Source organism: Schistocerca serialis, chromosome 6 (genome assembly GCF_023864345.2).
Source record: "Schistocerca serialis cubense isolate TAMUIC-IGC-003099 chromosome 6, iqSchSeri2.2, whole genome shotgun sequence".
Classification (NCBI taxonomy): domain Eukaryota; kingdom Metazoa; phylum Arthropoda; class Insecta; order Orthoptera; family Acrididae; genus Schistocerca; species Schistocerca serialis.
Window position 1 is genome coordinate 291419775 of NC_064643.1, and position 17036 is coordinate 291436810.

The 17036-nt window shown below is 37.1% G+C and overlaps 1 protein-coding gene across 1 annotated transcript in view; it reads left to right on the forward strand.

Moving 5' to 3' along the window:
• Window positions 1-17036, forward strand: part of LOC126484414 (collagen alpha-2(IV) chain) — a 277927-nt gene that overhangs the window by 156864 nt on the left and 104027 nt on the right. The window contains exons 10-11 of the mRNA XM_050107923.1: window positions 5590-5684; window positions 14821-15007. Coding sequence (XP_049963880.1) covers window positions 5590-5684; window positions 14821-15007 — 282 coding nt within the window. The remainder of the gene's footprint in view (window positions 1-5589; window positions 5685-14820; window positions 15008-17036) is intronic.

Genomic DNA, 17036 nt, shown 5'->3' on the forward strand with positions numbered 1-17036 from the left:
GTGGGTACTTGAATGGCATCCAGTCTTGCTTCTCATTGATTGACTGTTTCCGACAAACAGTCTTGTATTGCGTATTGTGTCTTGAACCGGGGACCTAGAAACAATAGAGAAGCTTCATCCCACCATAGCCCTCAGTGGTTCACAACCCCACAACTGGCCACAGCAGTCCACCCACCCCACTGCCACCCCACACTGAACCCAGTGTGTGGTTTGGCCCCCCAGTAATCAGCAACAAAAATATTTTCCAAACTAACTGTGTAAAACATATCAGTATGATAACTCCCACGTTATGGCATCAAAAACCAACCATTGGCTTGGCTAGAATCCTACTTACTTAACGTAAAACAAAGAGTTGCCATAACAGGTGAAGGTGAAACAATAAAATCAGAGTGGGCAAGTATTAAGTACAGTGTACCCCAAGGCTTGAACCTTGGACCACTCATCTTCTTAGTGTACATTAATGACCTACTAGCATCATTGAATAACAATGCAAATACAGTAATATTTGGTGATGGTACTAGTATATTGATCAAGGGCATGAAATCCTCAGTGCAAATTTCAGCTGAAACAATAATACAACAGGTGTACTAATTATTCACTGCAAATAGTCTATCACTAAACCTCTCAAAAGCAAATTTAATGCAGTTTTGGACAGCAAATAACAAGCTTCAAACCTTTGAAATAGATATCAATGTTTAGAAAATGAATGAAACTTTACATATAATACAAATGTACAATAAATTAAGATGGAATTAACGTATTGATTACCTGCTCAAGAAACTAAGTTCAGCTTGGTTTGCTCTAAGAGCTGTTGTGTCATTTGTTGGCAGAGAAACAATAATTTTGTCATTTTGACATATTTCCACATGTTGATCTTGTATGGTATAATATTCTGGGGAAATGCTGTAAAAATTTTCAAAATACAAAAGTGAGCTGTGAGGTTGATCTGTGATGTTTCAAATAGGACATCCTGTAGGCACCTATTCAAGGCACTTGAGATATTGACACTCACAAGTCAGTACATCTACTCGTTGATGATATTTGTAATCAATAACAGAAAGCTTTTCCAAACTAACTGTGATATTCACAATCATAATGCAGGGGCAAAGCAAATCCTTCACAAAGACTCAGCCACTCCCAGTATAGTATGAATAATAATTTACAATAAGCTCCCACTGTATATCAAAAGGACATTGACAACTGTACTGTTTTCAACAGAAAACTGAAACAATTCCACATAAATCATATTGAATGTAGTTTAAACGAATTTCTAGAGCTGTGAGATTTGTGTAAGATGTATTAGTTGACCCTGAATAAAAGTAATGTGTTGTAATAACTAGGTGAAGAGATTCACTACTGTTCAATTACACTATTGGTGGCAAATCAGTGGAAACAGTAACTGCTGTTGTAAAATGCCTAGGAGTAATCATCAGGAGGGATCTAATGTGGCATGACCACATAAAAAAATAGTAGTTAAAGCAGATGTTAGACTGAGAGTCACTGGGAGAATCTTAAGGAAATATAATTCATCCATAAAATAAAACAGTAATTCTTGAGTACTGCTCATCAGTCTGGCACCCTCACCATTCTGGATTAAAATGAGAGAGAGAGAGAGAAAATGAAACAAAGAGTGACATGTTATAGGATTGTTTAATTGGTGGGAGAGTGTTAAGGAGACACTCAATAAATTCCAGTGGCAGATGTTACAAGAGGCATTGTGTATCATGGGGAGGTTTGCTGTTCAAATTTTGAGAGCTTATTCTCCAAGAAGAGTTGGATAACGTATTACACTGAAGTGACAGAAGTCATTGGACACCTCTGATATTGTGTCAGACCTCCTTTTGCCCAGTGTAGGCAGCAACTCAACATGGCATGGACTAACAAGTCCCCTGCAGAAATATGAGCCATGCTGCCTCTATAGCTGTCCATAATTATGAAAGTGTTGCCAGTACAGGTTTTTGTGCATGAACTGACTTCTCCATTCTGTTCTATAAATATTTGATTGGATTCATGTCCAGAAAGTTCTGACATTGCACATTGTCAGCCATAAAAATTCTCTTGTTATTTGGTCTCCATGTAGGTGAACATAACCATTTCCAGCCAATGATATGTTTAGTTGTATCAGAGGACCCAGTCCATTCCATTCACACACAGCCCACACCATTATGCAGCCATCACCAGCTTTCACAGTTCCTTGTTGACATCTTGAGTCCATGCCTTCATCTGGTTTGTGTCACACTCAAACCTTATCATCGTCTCCTACCATCTGAAATTGGGACTCATCTGACTGGGTGACAGTTTTTCCAATCATGTAGGGTCCAGTCAATATGGTCATCAGAGCAGGAGACGTGCTGCAGGTAATGTGCTGTTAGCAAAGGCACTGGCATCGATCGTATGCTGCTGCAGCTTATTAATACCAAATTTCACTGCACTATTCTAACGGATATGTTCGTCATATGTCACACATTGATTTCTGCAGTTACTTCACACAGTGTTGCTTGTCTTTTATCACTGACAACTCTAAGCAAACATCGCTGTTGCTGGTCTTTAAGGGAAGGCCATCAGAGACTGCATTGTTCATGGTGAGACTTAATGCTCGATATTTAGTGTTCTCAACTCACTCTTGACACTTTGGAACTCAGAATATTGAATTCCCTTATGATTTCTGAAATGGAATGTCCCATGTGTCTAGCTCCAACAACCATTTTGCATTCAAAGGCTTTTAAGTCCCATCATGTGGCCATAATCAAGTTGGAAACCTTTTCAGATGAATCACCTGAGTACAGATGACTGCTCTACCAATGCACTGTCCTTCTGTATCTTGTGTACATGATACTACCACCGTCTGTATATGTGCATATTGTTATCCCATAACGTTTGTCACCTCAGTGTACATTCTTCCACTTACATCTTGAAAAATGAGTATAATGAGAAAATTAAAGAAATTATATGTCTTACAAAGCTTTACTGACAGCTATTTTCCCCATACTATGTTTGTGAAAGGAACAGGAAAAGGGGAAAAGTGGGGTGGGGGGGGGCGGGGTCCAAGGGGAGGAGGTGAAGAATATGTTTGCAGAATTCCAGAAGTACCGTCCACCACAGACGAGAAAATGGCTCGTAAAGTTTAGGTGCAGATACAGATGTATACTGTAACCAACACTTTTGTTACAGGTACTGCTTTGTGGACACAAAGGTGCAGAGAGAAACTGCATGCTTAGTAGTTCATTAAAGGTAGTCATAGGGCTGTTTTGATTATTAATACTCTGCTTTTTCTGACACAGTTTCAATAAAATTTGTACTAATAGCCTTTCAGAGCAAAGCACTCTTTTGTTTTATGTTAATGTATCAAATAATACATATGTCAGTGCTACATCTTCCATTAGACCTCATCGCGGTAGTCTGAAATTCAGAATTGAGAGATAACTCGGTGGTACTTGCAAGGACACAAATCATAGATACAATTTGAAGGAGAGTAATTTGAGAAGAAGTAAAATGAAGTTTCTCAAAAATCAAGCATTTGCTTTATTTTTTTTGATGATTCAAAATGATTCTCATAAGGTGGTAAAAGTGCAAAAAGCTTAAGTACTGTTAAGATAATAATAAACTTATTCTGAGTAGGTGTAAAAGAATCCTCTTTCTTCTATGGTTGTCTGAAAGATGAACCATTTTCACAGAAAAGAAGAGATTTGGAATATCAAAGGTAGTAACATTCTCAGAGGTATTTCTTAAGTGACTGGATGATACATTATCACCCCATATTTTGAGAAATTACTTTACTTCAAACAATCTTATTGTGTTATCAGGGCCCAATAAATGTTATTGTTCAGCCATATTGTACCACTCTGTGGGCTTAAGGGCTATTAGAGTTGTGTCAGACTGCCATTATTGTACAGTGCTTTCTCATTATGATGCTGTCTCACATATCACATTATAGCATTCCCTTTTCTTATTGGAAATGACCATTCAGCATGTGTACGAGGATTTTTTAGTTGTGGTAATTATGTATATTGGCTGACAGTAATTGACCAATGATCGTATACCTGTTGTATTAGATGCTCTGTGCATGTGTGTCATTCCATGAATGTTGAATCAGATTGTGTATGTGTATGATATGTGGTTGATACTGAATTGTAAAGAGAAAGAGCAATAAAATTCAGTCATCATCATGAAATCATCTATTCATTTTATTTAGTCATGAAGTCAATTTTCAGGTGGTTTGGATTCTATAGCAAGTTGGATGCTGCAGATAAGCCCGCAGCATGGTCACCACCATTTCAGCGCTGTTCAGCTTCACAATTTGGGCCCGCATTGCACATTGCATAGTCCCTCTGAGCATAAATTTGTCTCTGTTTACAGGTCCTGCTGACACTACTGGAGATTCTGTAGAGCATTATAGTCTGGATTGGAAACTACAATAGTGGTTTGAAAAATTCTCGGAATGGAATAGGAAAAAAGTAATTACATCACTGAAACTTTTTTTGTTTTTCAATGTAGTCTCCTTGTAGATTAATGCACTTGGTCCAACGATGTTATAGTACCTTAATCCCATCTTGAAAATGAGTTTCCTTCAGGTCTGCAAAATAGTGGTAAACTCCAGCTATCAGTTGTTCATTTGAAGGGAATCTTCACCCACCAAGAAAAATTTTCAGTCTTGGGAAGAGATGGAAGTCTGATGGAGCCATATCAGGTGAATAAGGCAGGTGTGGTAACAATTCATACGTTATTTCGTGTAATTTTGCCATGGTGACGACACATGTGTGTGAGCATGCATTGTATGAAGAAAGAGTCGCAGCACCCATCTTGCAGATAATGTTTTCATTTCTAATTCTTCAGGTAAAATGTGATATACCCTTTCAGATAACATCTGACATGCGTGAGCAATTTCACGCACTTTCAATTGGCGATCCACCATGACGATTTTGTGTACTTTTGCAGTGATTTATGGAGTAGTGACACATCTTGGCTGACCACTGTGTGGATCATCATCGAAGCTCTCCCAACCAAATTTAAATTCATTTGTCCACTTGGCAACTGTTTAATATGTAGGAGCAGAGTCTCCCCATGTATTCTGGAAATCAACATGAATGTCTTTTGCTTTCATGCATTTCTTTATGAAGTACTTAATCACTGATCAAATCTCGATTTTTTTCCATCTTTGCAAATCACTACGCATGAGCAACAACGAGCCACATTACCGCCACAGCTGTCTTCCAAGAGCACTCACGTGGCATGTTTTTACAGGTAACAGTCAAATGAATATCACATGAACAAGTCGTTGCACGAGCGCTGACCACTCGTGGAGATTCCAAGAACTTTTAAAACCATACTTGTAACCCTAATATTCATAATAACAAGCAACATACTAAGACATAATTCAACATTAAACAGTTTAAATTTGGGGTTATCTGCACCATATGTAATCTTTTTTTTTTTTTTTTTTTTTTTTTTTTTTTTTTTTTTTGAGATTTATTAATCGCCATACTAAAGTGTCATAGAGCATGCTTCTTTTGTCTGTTAGGGCATAATGCTGCAGCGTTGTTTATCTACTTATGAGAAATAATTAATTTAGCATAATTACTTTTTCTCTAGGGTTTCCTGGGAATGATGGACCACGTGGATTTACTGGTCCTCCAGGTCCCCCAGGACCTCGTGGTTTCCCTGGAGAGAAAGGGCTGTCTATAGTTGTAAGTATGCAGATAAATTCACATATTTTTTTTTTAAAAAGTTAATGTTTCTTTCATTATATTTCTGAGAAGAGTTTCATCTTTAAGGGTAAAAACTAGTAAATAGTTTTTTTATCCACAAATATGTATTTATTACTAACCTGTTTTTAGCCTATTTGACCATCGTTAGGAAACAACTGAATATTATCCACAGCTATATTACTAAATAACTAAAATCATCATCCAATCTCAGTGGCAGGATGCCTATCTAATGGCTTTCTGGAGAAAGAAAAATTTTGTTTTCAGTGCTTCATATATTTAATAACTAAATTTGAAACTTAAAAATTGTGTCATAATCTATTCATTGTGTTAAAGATTTAACACAATAAGTTAAGTATTAAAGTTAGAAACTGTGTATATCTCTTGCACCAGCATAACTCAAGATGTACAGATTAACCAGATAATATACATCTAGTATTTGAGAAGGAGAGCACGTAGCCACTTCACACATATTTTCAAACCATTTTGAAACTTTCTTTGCTGACACCCCTGCAAAGCAGTGAAAATAAATACGTTTTTGCTGTTCATTCAGTAAAACTTCAGCATCAGGCATGACATTATAATTATTTACTTCGTTACTACCTGCCCTACACACAATATATTTTGCAGGCAGTATCTATATGTACCACTGAATCTTGCTGCAAAATGGAAGAAAAATAAAGATAACAACTCACCATGCAGTTGCGTGGTCAATAGGCTTACAGATAAGACTGAAAATGTTGCAAAGTTTTCAGACATCCTTCATCAAAACTAAGTACGGAACAAATCACACACACACACACACACACACACACACACACACACACACATAATTGTGTAAGGACTAATTTAATGGCTGATTTGCTGAATACCATGAGAATATGACACACAGTTAACAGCTTATTTGAGATATAACGGACATGTGAGTTCCATTTAAGATTTTCTTCAAGCCGTATACCAAGAAATGTAGTGGAACTCGCACTGGAGAGCTCTTTCTTGTTTAGGAGCAGGTCAGAGATTTCTCATTGTTGAGGTGAGAGGCCGAAACTTTTATAAATTTTTTTTGCACAATTGTGATGAGATTGTTCTCATTGAACCACTCACTTGATGATGACCATAAGTGGTTTAATCTTTTGATCATGGTCAGCTTTGTATGTGACTGCTATCAGAATATTTGTGTCATGTCAATAGTGTAGTATACCGTGAAGGAAACTTTGTGTTTATGTCATTAATGTATAAAAGAAACTGTATGGGTCCCAGGATTGAGCCTTGTGGTACACTATGTCCAACAGGCATTTTCTCAGAGGCATGTACTTTTTGCACTCTGTTTGATAGATACGATTCTAACTATTGGTTTGCGGTACCTCTCAAACATTTATTAGCTAACTTTCTGAGGAGTATAGTGTGAACAATAATGTCAAAAGCTATAGACAAATCTAAAAAACACCAGTAGTAACTTCTTTACTATCTAATGTTTGTAAAGTTGTGTTGAGATATTCATGCACTGCTGTGGTTGTTGTTTTAGCATCTCTAAATCCATACTGGTGCTTTGATATTAAAGAGAATCTGGTAATAAAACTTTCTAATCTGGTGTAAAACAGTTTATATTTTTGAAAATGTGCTGAGTTGTACTATTGGCCTGTAATTAGGTACATCATTTTCTGGCACCTTTTTGTGGAGTGGTGAAACTTTAACAACGTTTAGGTGGTCGTGCAAAAGTACATTACTAAAGGCAGCATTAGTTATAACAGTTAATGGTGCTACAACGTATTCCTAACAATTCTGTACCATAAAATCTGGTATGCTGTCACTGCCACTGAAGTAATTACTTTTTAGTCTTTTTATAACTTGGAACACTTCAGTGTTTGAGGCTTTGTGAAGAAACATTGATGCTTTTACGGTTTTGACATGTGTTGGGTGTTGAGTACGGGCTCCACGGCAATTCTTCTTTATCAGGTTTTCAGCTATTGTACTAAAATAGTCATTAAAAGTATTTAAAAAAATTTCTGGTTTGGATGTTAACTCATCATTCAGATTTACTTTCAAAGTTTTGTTTATAGCATGGTGCTTGTTGTACATTTCATTTTTCACAAGTGATATACAGAAAACAGTTACAAGTTACTGTTGGCAGAAGCATAACAGCTGCTTCAAAAACACTTTTAGTACATAAGTTGTTAATGTCCAGATCTGTACAATTCATTTCTAAGTCATTACTTATGTATATGGAGGAACCCCCAGAACCTTCAGTTGTAATTAGATGAAAACCTGGTGGAATATACAGTTTTGTGTCATTTTCTTTTAGCCAATGTTCATTTTAGCATATCATTCTTCTGTTATCTCTCAAAAGAATACCAAGTTTGTCACTCTTATGTTAGGGACCTGACATTTAAGTGTAAAAATAGTATAGAGCAGTCATTACAAGGAGGAAGATTTAGTGTGTTATGGGACAACTTGAAAGAAAACAGAATGGTTTGTGTGGGACTGGACACGAAGTTAGTTTGCGATTGTACATGAAGATAGAATATGTTGATGGGAAGGGGTCAGACACTTGATAGTGGACCTACTGTTTGTTAGCACCTTCAATAAATTTGCACAGAGCTTAGATTTTCCTAACTTTGTGATGTGAAATCCATGTTCTGAAAATTCTTTTCATTGAAGAAACCTGTTTACATTGATTATTGTGATATGGTTTGTCACTGTAGCTCTTTTCATTAAATAACTGTTCATCTCAAATGTACTGTGCAGACTATTACTTGAGTCTCCATAGTTTTTGAAATAGTTTCATTCAGTGGGCCCACAAATTCATCTTTTCTCTCGTTTATGTCATTTGCTCCAGCTAGGATAATGACATAGTCATTTTTTCCTGAACTGAGTGATTTATTTAGTATGTTATGAATGATGTCTCTGAACATGGTGTTAGGCTTTACGAATGAGGATTGTTTTTGCAAAACTCACTTTATGCATTTTTTTGAATATTTTTGTTCTTAATGCACATTGTTCATCTTCCTCTACAAGCCTATGCAGCATGCTTCAACAAAACAGTCAGAGAATACAGCCATTTTTCATAAAACTTTCCTCATGCATTTGTAGGGGTATTTTCAAAACTTGCTTTATACTATTTAGTTTGCCAAAGACATTAGAGGTGTTCTTGGGTTTTCTCGTAATCTGTTTAACGTGTGAAAGATGTCAGAACACATACTTGCTGACTATGTTATGGCACTCATGGAATAATTGGTTTGTTTGTTGGTAGATGTCAGGGCATATTATGTGCGCACCATCTAAGCTGACAGCACAGTGGCTGATGTGAGCTCCCGTTGCCACTGCTCTGGGTGTCTATTTAGTTTGCATGATCTGTATATTCTTGATGACAGCTGTTATGTGAGCTAGTTGCCAGTTGACCCAATTTTGTCACAGCCAAGTGTAAAAGACTAAACTTGGGTGAAATAGCATATAGGGAAGGCAATAATGAATGTTAATATTACTGTGAATCAAGCACATAGTGGCTATACGAGAAGAGAAACAAAGTAGTCAAACATCTCCATAGGAAAATTGTCTCGATATTCAAAGCAAAATGCAGTGCCTGATATTGACTGCTGGCTGGCTGAAAGGAGTGAGGCAAGCAACCATGGAGGGAGAGACTGTCATACAGGCAAACTCTCTTATGTTGACTTATCAGATTTCAGTGATCTATTATATTCTTCAGTACGTAAGAGCAAGCAAGATGCATTGCCTCCTCCACACGTGGATATCTTAGCACCAGCTGGATATGCTGTAGATCCCACTGAAACTAATCAGTGTCTATCAAGTATAAGATAAAACTTGAAGATGGATACCAAGCAACAGGTGTATTATGAGATCACTTAGCCTTGATTGCTCGCACTATCAAGAATGAGGGACTGCAATACAGGAATGAAGATGTGGCTCAAGAGCAACTCAAGCCAACATTGTTGTGACCCAACAAGTGAAAGAACATATTTTGAAGCACATTTTGAAGTATAAGTGCAGAAATGTCATTACAGCAGAGGAAAAATGAGTCAGTCTTATTTGCCCCCAACATTGCATGTAAATATAATGAGGAAAAGTTTATGCAAAGAACAAAGACAAGTAGGAACTAAAAGCTGTTCTGTGTAAAAATTTAAGACAGTATTCTATAAGAATTTGCATCTTGGCTTTGGTACCCCTCACAGTGACACCTGTTCAATATGCAAGGAGCTCAGACTGAAAACAAAGGTCACAGGAACTGAAGATCAGGAAGTGTGTAAAATTAACCTACACTTGCATAAAGCCCCTGCAACGAAGTTCCACAGCATCATGAACAAATACTCTAAAGACACTGTAAAAGTTCCCAGAATGAGATTTTCACTCTGCAGTAGAGTGTGCGCTGATATGAAACTTCCTGGCCGATTAAAACTGTGTGCCGGACCGAGACTCAAACTCGGGACCTTTGCCTTTCATGGCCAAGTGCTCTACCAACTGAGCTACCCAAGCACGACTCATGGCCCATCCTCACAGCTTTACTTCTGCCAGTACCTCATCTCCTACCTTCCAAACTTTACAGAAGCTCTCCTGTGAACCATGCAGAACTAGCACTCCTGAAAGAAAGGATATGCATAGACATGGCATAGCCACAGCCTGGGGGATGTTTCCAGAATGAGATTTTCACTCTGCAGCAGAGTGTGCACTGATATGAAACTTCCTGGCAGATTAAAACTGTTTGCCAGACTGAGACTCGAACTCAGGACCTTTGCCTTTCACGGGCATGTGCTCTACCAACTGAGCCACCCAAGCACGACTCACGCTCCATCCTCACAGCTTTACTTCTGCCAGTACCTCATCTCCTACCTTCCAAACTTTACAGAAGCTCTCCTGCGAACCAAGCAGAAGTAGCACTCCTGAAAGAAAGGATATGCGCAGACAAGGCTTAGCCACAGCCTGGGGGATGTTTCCAGAATGAGATTTTCACTCTGCAGTGGAGTGTGTGCTGATATGAAACTTCCTGGCAGATTAAAACTGTGTGCTGGACCGAGACTCGAACTCGGGACCTTTGCCTTTCGCGGGCATGTGCTCTACCAACTGGGCTACCCAAGCATGACTCACGCCCCATCCTCACAGCTTTACTTCTGCCTGCAACTCGTATCCTACCTTCCAAACTTTACAGAAGCTCTCCTGTGAACCAGAAGCTCTCCTGGTTTGCAGGAGAGCTTCTGTAAAGTTTGGAAGGTAGGATACGAGGTACTGGCAGAAGTAAAGCTGTGAGGACGGGGTGTGAGTCATGCTTGGGTAGCTCAGTTGGTAGAGCACATGCCCGCGAAAGGCAAAGGTCCCGAGTTCGAGTCTCGGTCTGGCACACAGTTTTAATCTGCCAGGAAGTTTCACTGTAAAAGTTGTCTTGACATGCAACAAATCAACCTCTGCCAAAGCTCTTGACTGGAGAAGTCTTTTACATGTGATGGATATGGTTCTCTAACCTGACTGTAGTGATAGATGACCAAAACAAGGTAGTGATAACATTTTGCAATATACCTGGTTTGAAACAGAAGCTGGAAGAGGTGCAAATGTAACTACATCTGCACTACAACATTTTCTCCTACATTATTTGGAAGAGAGAATTAGAGATATGGTTAAGAGAGGATTGAAGCTTGAGCTTTTTTCAGACTAATGCATAGTCAGAGCCAAGATTCTATAATGCTCTGTATGCTGGCACCTTTTATGAACTCGCTAAAGTGTTCTCTGAACTTACCAACTATCTTCCTATAAGCATACAGTTTCATGGCACCAGATCATGTACTCAGTAGAGTCTAGAAGGAGTATTAGAGGATAGAAGAGATCATACCAGCCTGTGAACACAGGAATATTCTAGCAAAATTTGGAAAGTGCTGATGTTTGGGGATGACTGGTTTTCCTAAACTTCAAACGTATTTCTAAAGAAAGATTGACATACTCTCTGAAATGGTGAGGAGTATGAAGATCATGACACCCTAAGGAGAATTTATTTGGATGAAGAATCTCCTGAGGTTATGTATGAGAGAAAAAAGAAAAATTATTTTAAAACTTCTAATGTAGAAAACAAGCATTTAATATTCAAGTATCATGGACCTAGTTTGAGCATAAAGCAAGTTACGAAAAAGAAAACTCTTCTTCTACTCCCAGCAGTTGACAAACTATCAAAAATTTTATGTTTATGCAAAGACCATCTCAAAACATCTTCAGAACTGTATGAAATTAGATAATTGTAAAAAATTCCCTCTCAACTTGCTTGTTAATTAATTAAATGTGTCTCCTGAAAAATTCTAATTTTGCTTACAGTGAGTTTGTAATGGTCCTCAAATGATGTACACTTATAGTTACTTGGTAATACATCATTCAACATTTTTACACGGTTTCTGCCATGACTGTCTGATAAAAACAATACTTCGCTTATATTATGCCTTTCTTCATTACAGTGGTTGCCCTAATGTTTTTGTATTTGAGCAGATTGAGATTTATTTTCCTTTGGCTCATTAGTTTCGCAGTGAAGAGAACTTATTTTAAGATTTTTTTTCTTGGAGTTGTTGATGTTGCACCTTTCATTCTGTGTTAAGTGTTTTTCCAGGCCTAAATTTTGTTCACTGCACATCAGTCCACCTATTTTCAACATCAGTTTCATCCTGGCTGCTATACTTTTGTTGAACTTCAGTTTCACTGTTTTCTTTCTCACTTAATAATTTGATCGATCCACACTGAACTTCTTTTCCCCTGTACTAGAAATAGATGCGACATACTAGTTATAAAATATTTAACAGTTACACAAGTTATGAGCAGTCAGTGTAACATTTTCATCCTAACATCATAACTAAAGATTCTGTGTGAATTTTTATATCTCTAGTTTTCAAGATTTGGGTTTTTCAACACTACTACTTTTTAAAATATTCTTTTTTTAAATATTAATGTAATGGCATTCAGATTTGTGCATAAAGTTGTGCTGTTTCTTGACATACAAGTACCAGTTTGAGTACTTATAAATGCAAAGTTCTAGCAAATAGGTGAGGGAAAAAGCTTCCTTTTATCAAAATTTATTTTTGAGTGTACTGGAACAGGTCATATGATGGTCAGCAGTACTAACACTTTTGATGTGCTCCTAATAGATTGTGTCACTTCAGTGACTTAATTTTGATATTGCATTTTTGTAGTTTCAGCTATTCACATCTGGAAATACATTATTTGTGTTGCTCATCTTGTTTTGACACTGTTGCTTTCTGTCAGTATTTTTCAAGTGTATTTCATACCTAATCTTCATTTTTTCCAAAGATAAATCACTACTGAAAGCATTAAGTGTTGTAATTAGTTTTTGTTGCTGTTAAATTTATAGGCAAATGTCAGATTTATTCAGTGCTTCCTCCATTTACATATATTAAAGCTGGTGGTACTTAAGTTATTCACTGTTCTCTCCCTTTTATACCTTACTTATCATACCTGTTCTTGCTGCAGACATGAGGAGATAGTAGTTACTTCTGTCACACTCTAAAGTAAGTTTGAATTTGGTAGTATCTGCTGAGTTTTGTTAACATTATGTCAACTGTCGCACCAAAACAATCACAAAGGGAGTTTAGGTATGGGAATCCAGCAGTAAAGGTAATATGAAATGTGTACTTATCCTGCAAAAGAAGGCACTTAGGATTACAGGAAAGAAATGTGCGAGGGAGTCCTACAGAAATTTCTTTAAAACATTTAAAATACTAACTGTTCATAACCTGTATGTATTTAAGATGATTATTATGGCAGTAAATAGTAATAAAACACTTAATAAAGAAATACATGATCACAACACTAGAGGTAGAGAGAGACCCCACAACATCTCTCATAGAACAACACTTCATGAGAAAAGCCCTCACTATGCAGGCATAAAAATACTCAGTTGCTTCCATCCTAATATTTTCAAATTGACCATTACAAAACTAAAAAAGAAATTAAAATGATGGCTCCTGCACAATCCTGTATATTCAATAGATGAGTTTCTAGATTTAGTACACTCATATGATGGAAGTCCATATATCTAAAAATATATGAATCTCGGATCTTAGACTGTGTCACAAACTGTAAATATTTGAATCTCAGATCTGAATACTTTGTTGCAAACTGTAAATTCCTTAATCTATGTATTCCAATAGCAAATTGTTTTTGTGTATAGTTCATATATGTAACATTGTTCTCTCAACTAAATTTAGATAATGATGCCATAATATGCAATAATATGTACCTCCAGTAAGTAAGGCTCTGACTTATCCAGAAGACTGGAACAAAGGAAACTTTTTTTGTAATCAGTTGATATTGGATCAAAATAAATAAATAAATAAAAATAAATTGTTATTATGAACATAATGGACAATTTGGCATTCATTCCATTGTGTTCATGGTTGTCCAATTGATTTTCTTCCATATTCTGTCTGTTCATTCCAGAGCTCTTCTTGGCAGTCTTTCTTGTACACAAGATCTGCCTCAGTTACACAATTTGCAGACATTTCAAAATCTCTGCTCATCTTCATATGAATAATACTGCCCACAGACAGCTGGAGTACACATATTCCATCATTGAGCGGTAAGAGGATGGTGACAAGGAAGGCATGTGGCCACCCCTGCAGCCATCTTTTAATAACCATGACAGCCCAGCACTGACTTGGGGCAATAGAAATGACACTGCTTTCTCTATTACACTTTTCTTTAAATGCTGATGGTATTTAATACCATTACCTCTTTATCCTGAACAACCATGAGAGATATAATTTTTATCAATCACAGGGACAACAGCTCTTTCAAAATCATCCCTCCTTCCCCCCCCCCCCCCCTCCCCCCGCCCTCCCCCCCCCCCCTCTCTCTATCTGTCCAGTTATAGAAAATTTCTTATCATCTTTACTAAATTTCACAACACGTGGATGTAATATTTACTCTCACCCAACAATCTTTGAGTATGGTGTAATAACCTTTTGTTAAAATCATTTGTTTCTATTTGGTTCAAATTGTATGAGAAATTGATGAATAGAAAGGGAGGGGGGTTCAAAGGAACACAGCTCTTGATATATGGGCAGTGAAAAAGTTGAGCCTAGCATTCTTTTCACTCACATTTGGGTTATATTCTTCTTAGGGCCCAAAAGGTATGGATGGTGCACCTGGAAGGGATGGCGAGAAAGGACAAAAAGGAGAAAGGGGTATTTCTGGTCCAAGAGGCTTCCCTGGAGACTCAAGGGATGGTATTCCAGGTCCTCCAGGTGTTGCTGGTCCTCCTGGAGAAAAAGGAAGAGATGGAAGGCCTGGTACCCCAGGACGTCCAGGTCTGTATGAATGCTTTCTAGTGACTACTTCATTGTATTGAAAAACTAATAGAAGCCTGTGATTAGTCAAGCAAATGATATTGAAAATTTACACATACATCCATGTCCACATGAAACTAAGATGTACACCTACTGACTCATTATATTTTTATTCGAACATTGGTATTTAGTTATAATTACAGCCAAGATGTAAGGTGTATACTCTCTTTCTCCTTTAGTTTCTCACTTTTAGCAGTCCTTCCCCTTAAATATCAGAATACTGAGAAAATCAACAGATAAAAGATTTTTGATGACATTTTCATAAGAATGTTTTGAGAGACACGAAATCCCTTTTTAATAATGAAGAAATATATTACCATACCGGAATAGTTGTGTTTTTCAATCCCCCCCAAGCTCTGATTAATCAGACATTGCTGTAGGGAATGTAAACTTCTGTTGTAGAAAAATAGTAAAGTTAAATTTTCTGCATTTTTGTTGTTGAAGTTAATTGTCAGATGAAAAATAGATAAAACTGTCATAGTCAAGCAATGTGCCGTTCTCTCATAATTTGATAAATATTGAATGAAATACAGTGTAAAGTGTTGTGCTAAAAAATGGAATGTAAAAGTGACAGTAGTATCACAGAACATTGAAAGTAACGTACTTTTCTTTTATATGTTCACTTTTGTTCATTCTGATTTGGCTGCTGCACTCAAGAGAGAGACACCATCACAGTACGGCTGTATCTGATTAAACAATGAAATTATCATCTTTTTGAAGCTGTATGTATCATGTAAGTGTGTTGAAACTGAACTCAGTAAAATACATAAGTGACTGTCTCTCCATATAAGGGATGCAGGGTGCAAGAAATCCAGAAGTGAACCTGATTTTTGTATGGGACAGCGTAGTGATTATTCATGATTACCATCCAGGATCTGTACAAAATTTTACAACGCAGAACCTGGACTCAATATATTACATAGGATATCAATAATTTGTAATTTATGTTTTTCTGCAAATTGAAATTACTGTCAAATGGTTCTTAAATATTCTGTGGAAACATGAAATGTTTATTTTAACTTGCCGCATCTTGGTGGCAAGACCTCACACACAGTTGTTGCCACACCATGTCAGTAAATGATGACAACATAGTGGAGTTCCAGAATCTCTTCAGCAAAGATATTAAATTTCATCCACCATATTTGAGGCACAATGGACTGCCATTTTTTCTTGGGGAAAAGTTATCAGCTGGTACATCACACTTTTTATAAAATTTTATCTACTTTCCTTTTGAAAACAGTTCCATGATTGAAATAACCACTGTGCATCAGGATCCATCAGTGAGACATACTAGTTGATACCTTTTACCCTAGAAAACTAGCAGTTCAGTTTTCCTCAAACATTGCAGACATATAGGAATGTATAGCCACTCTGTGAAATTTAAACCTTTTGGTCTTCAGGATTGGTGCCTTTTCTTTTATGAGAGCCAAGATCACATTGTTTGCAGTTCATGTAGGATAAAGGTCCTCTACACACCACATATACTCTCCAACAACAACAGTGATCTACATTTGACTGTAGTGGTGTCTTCAGCAAATCTTTTGCATTTATATGGTGCCCTAGATTTTCAGTTTTGTGACTTTTGATACATAGGTATTAACTTTTGATAAGGAAGTATTTGAAGCAACAAGTGGACAGAGGTTACCCTTCATCATTACTAATGTTGAAAGAAGCTGTATATTATCACATAGAACTGATGAAATCCTGTTTACATCTATATCTACACTCTGCAAACCATTGTGAGGTGCATGACAGAGGGTATATCCCATTGACCAGTTATAAGGGTTTCTTCCTGTTCCATGCACTTATGGAGCATGGGAAGAATGATTGTTTGAATGCCTTTGTTTATGCAGTAATTGTTCTAATCTTATCCTCACAATCCCTATGGGACTGATATGTATGTATAAATCCTGCTTAGTGCAGTGCAGTGTCTCCTTACTGGTGGCATAGAGAGAGACAGAGAGAGAGATAGAGACAAAGACAAAGATAG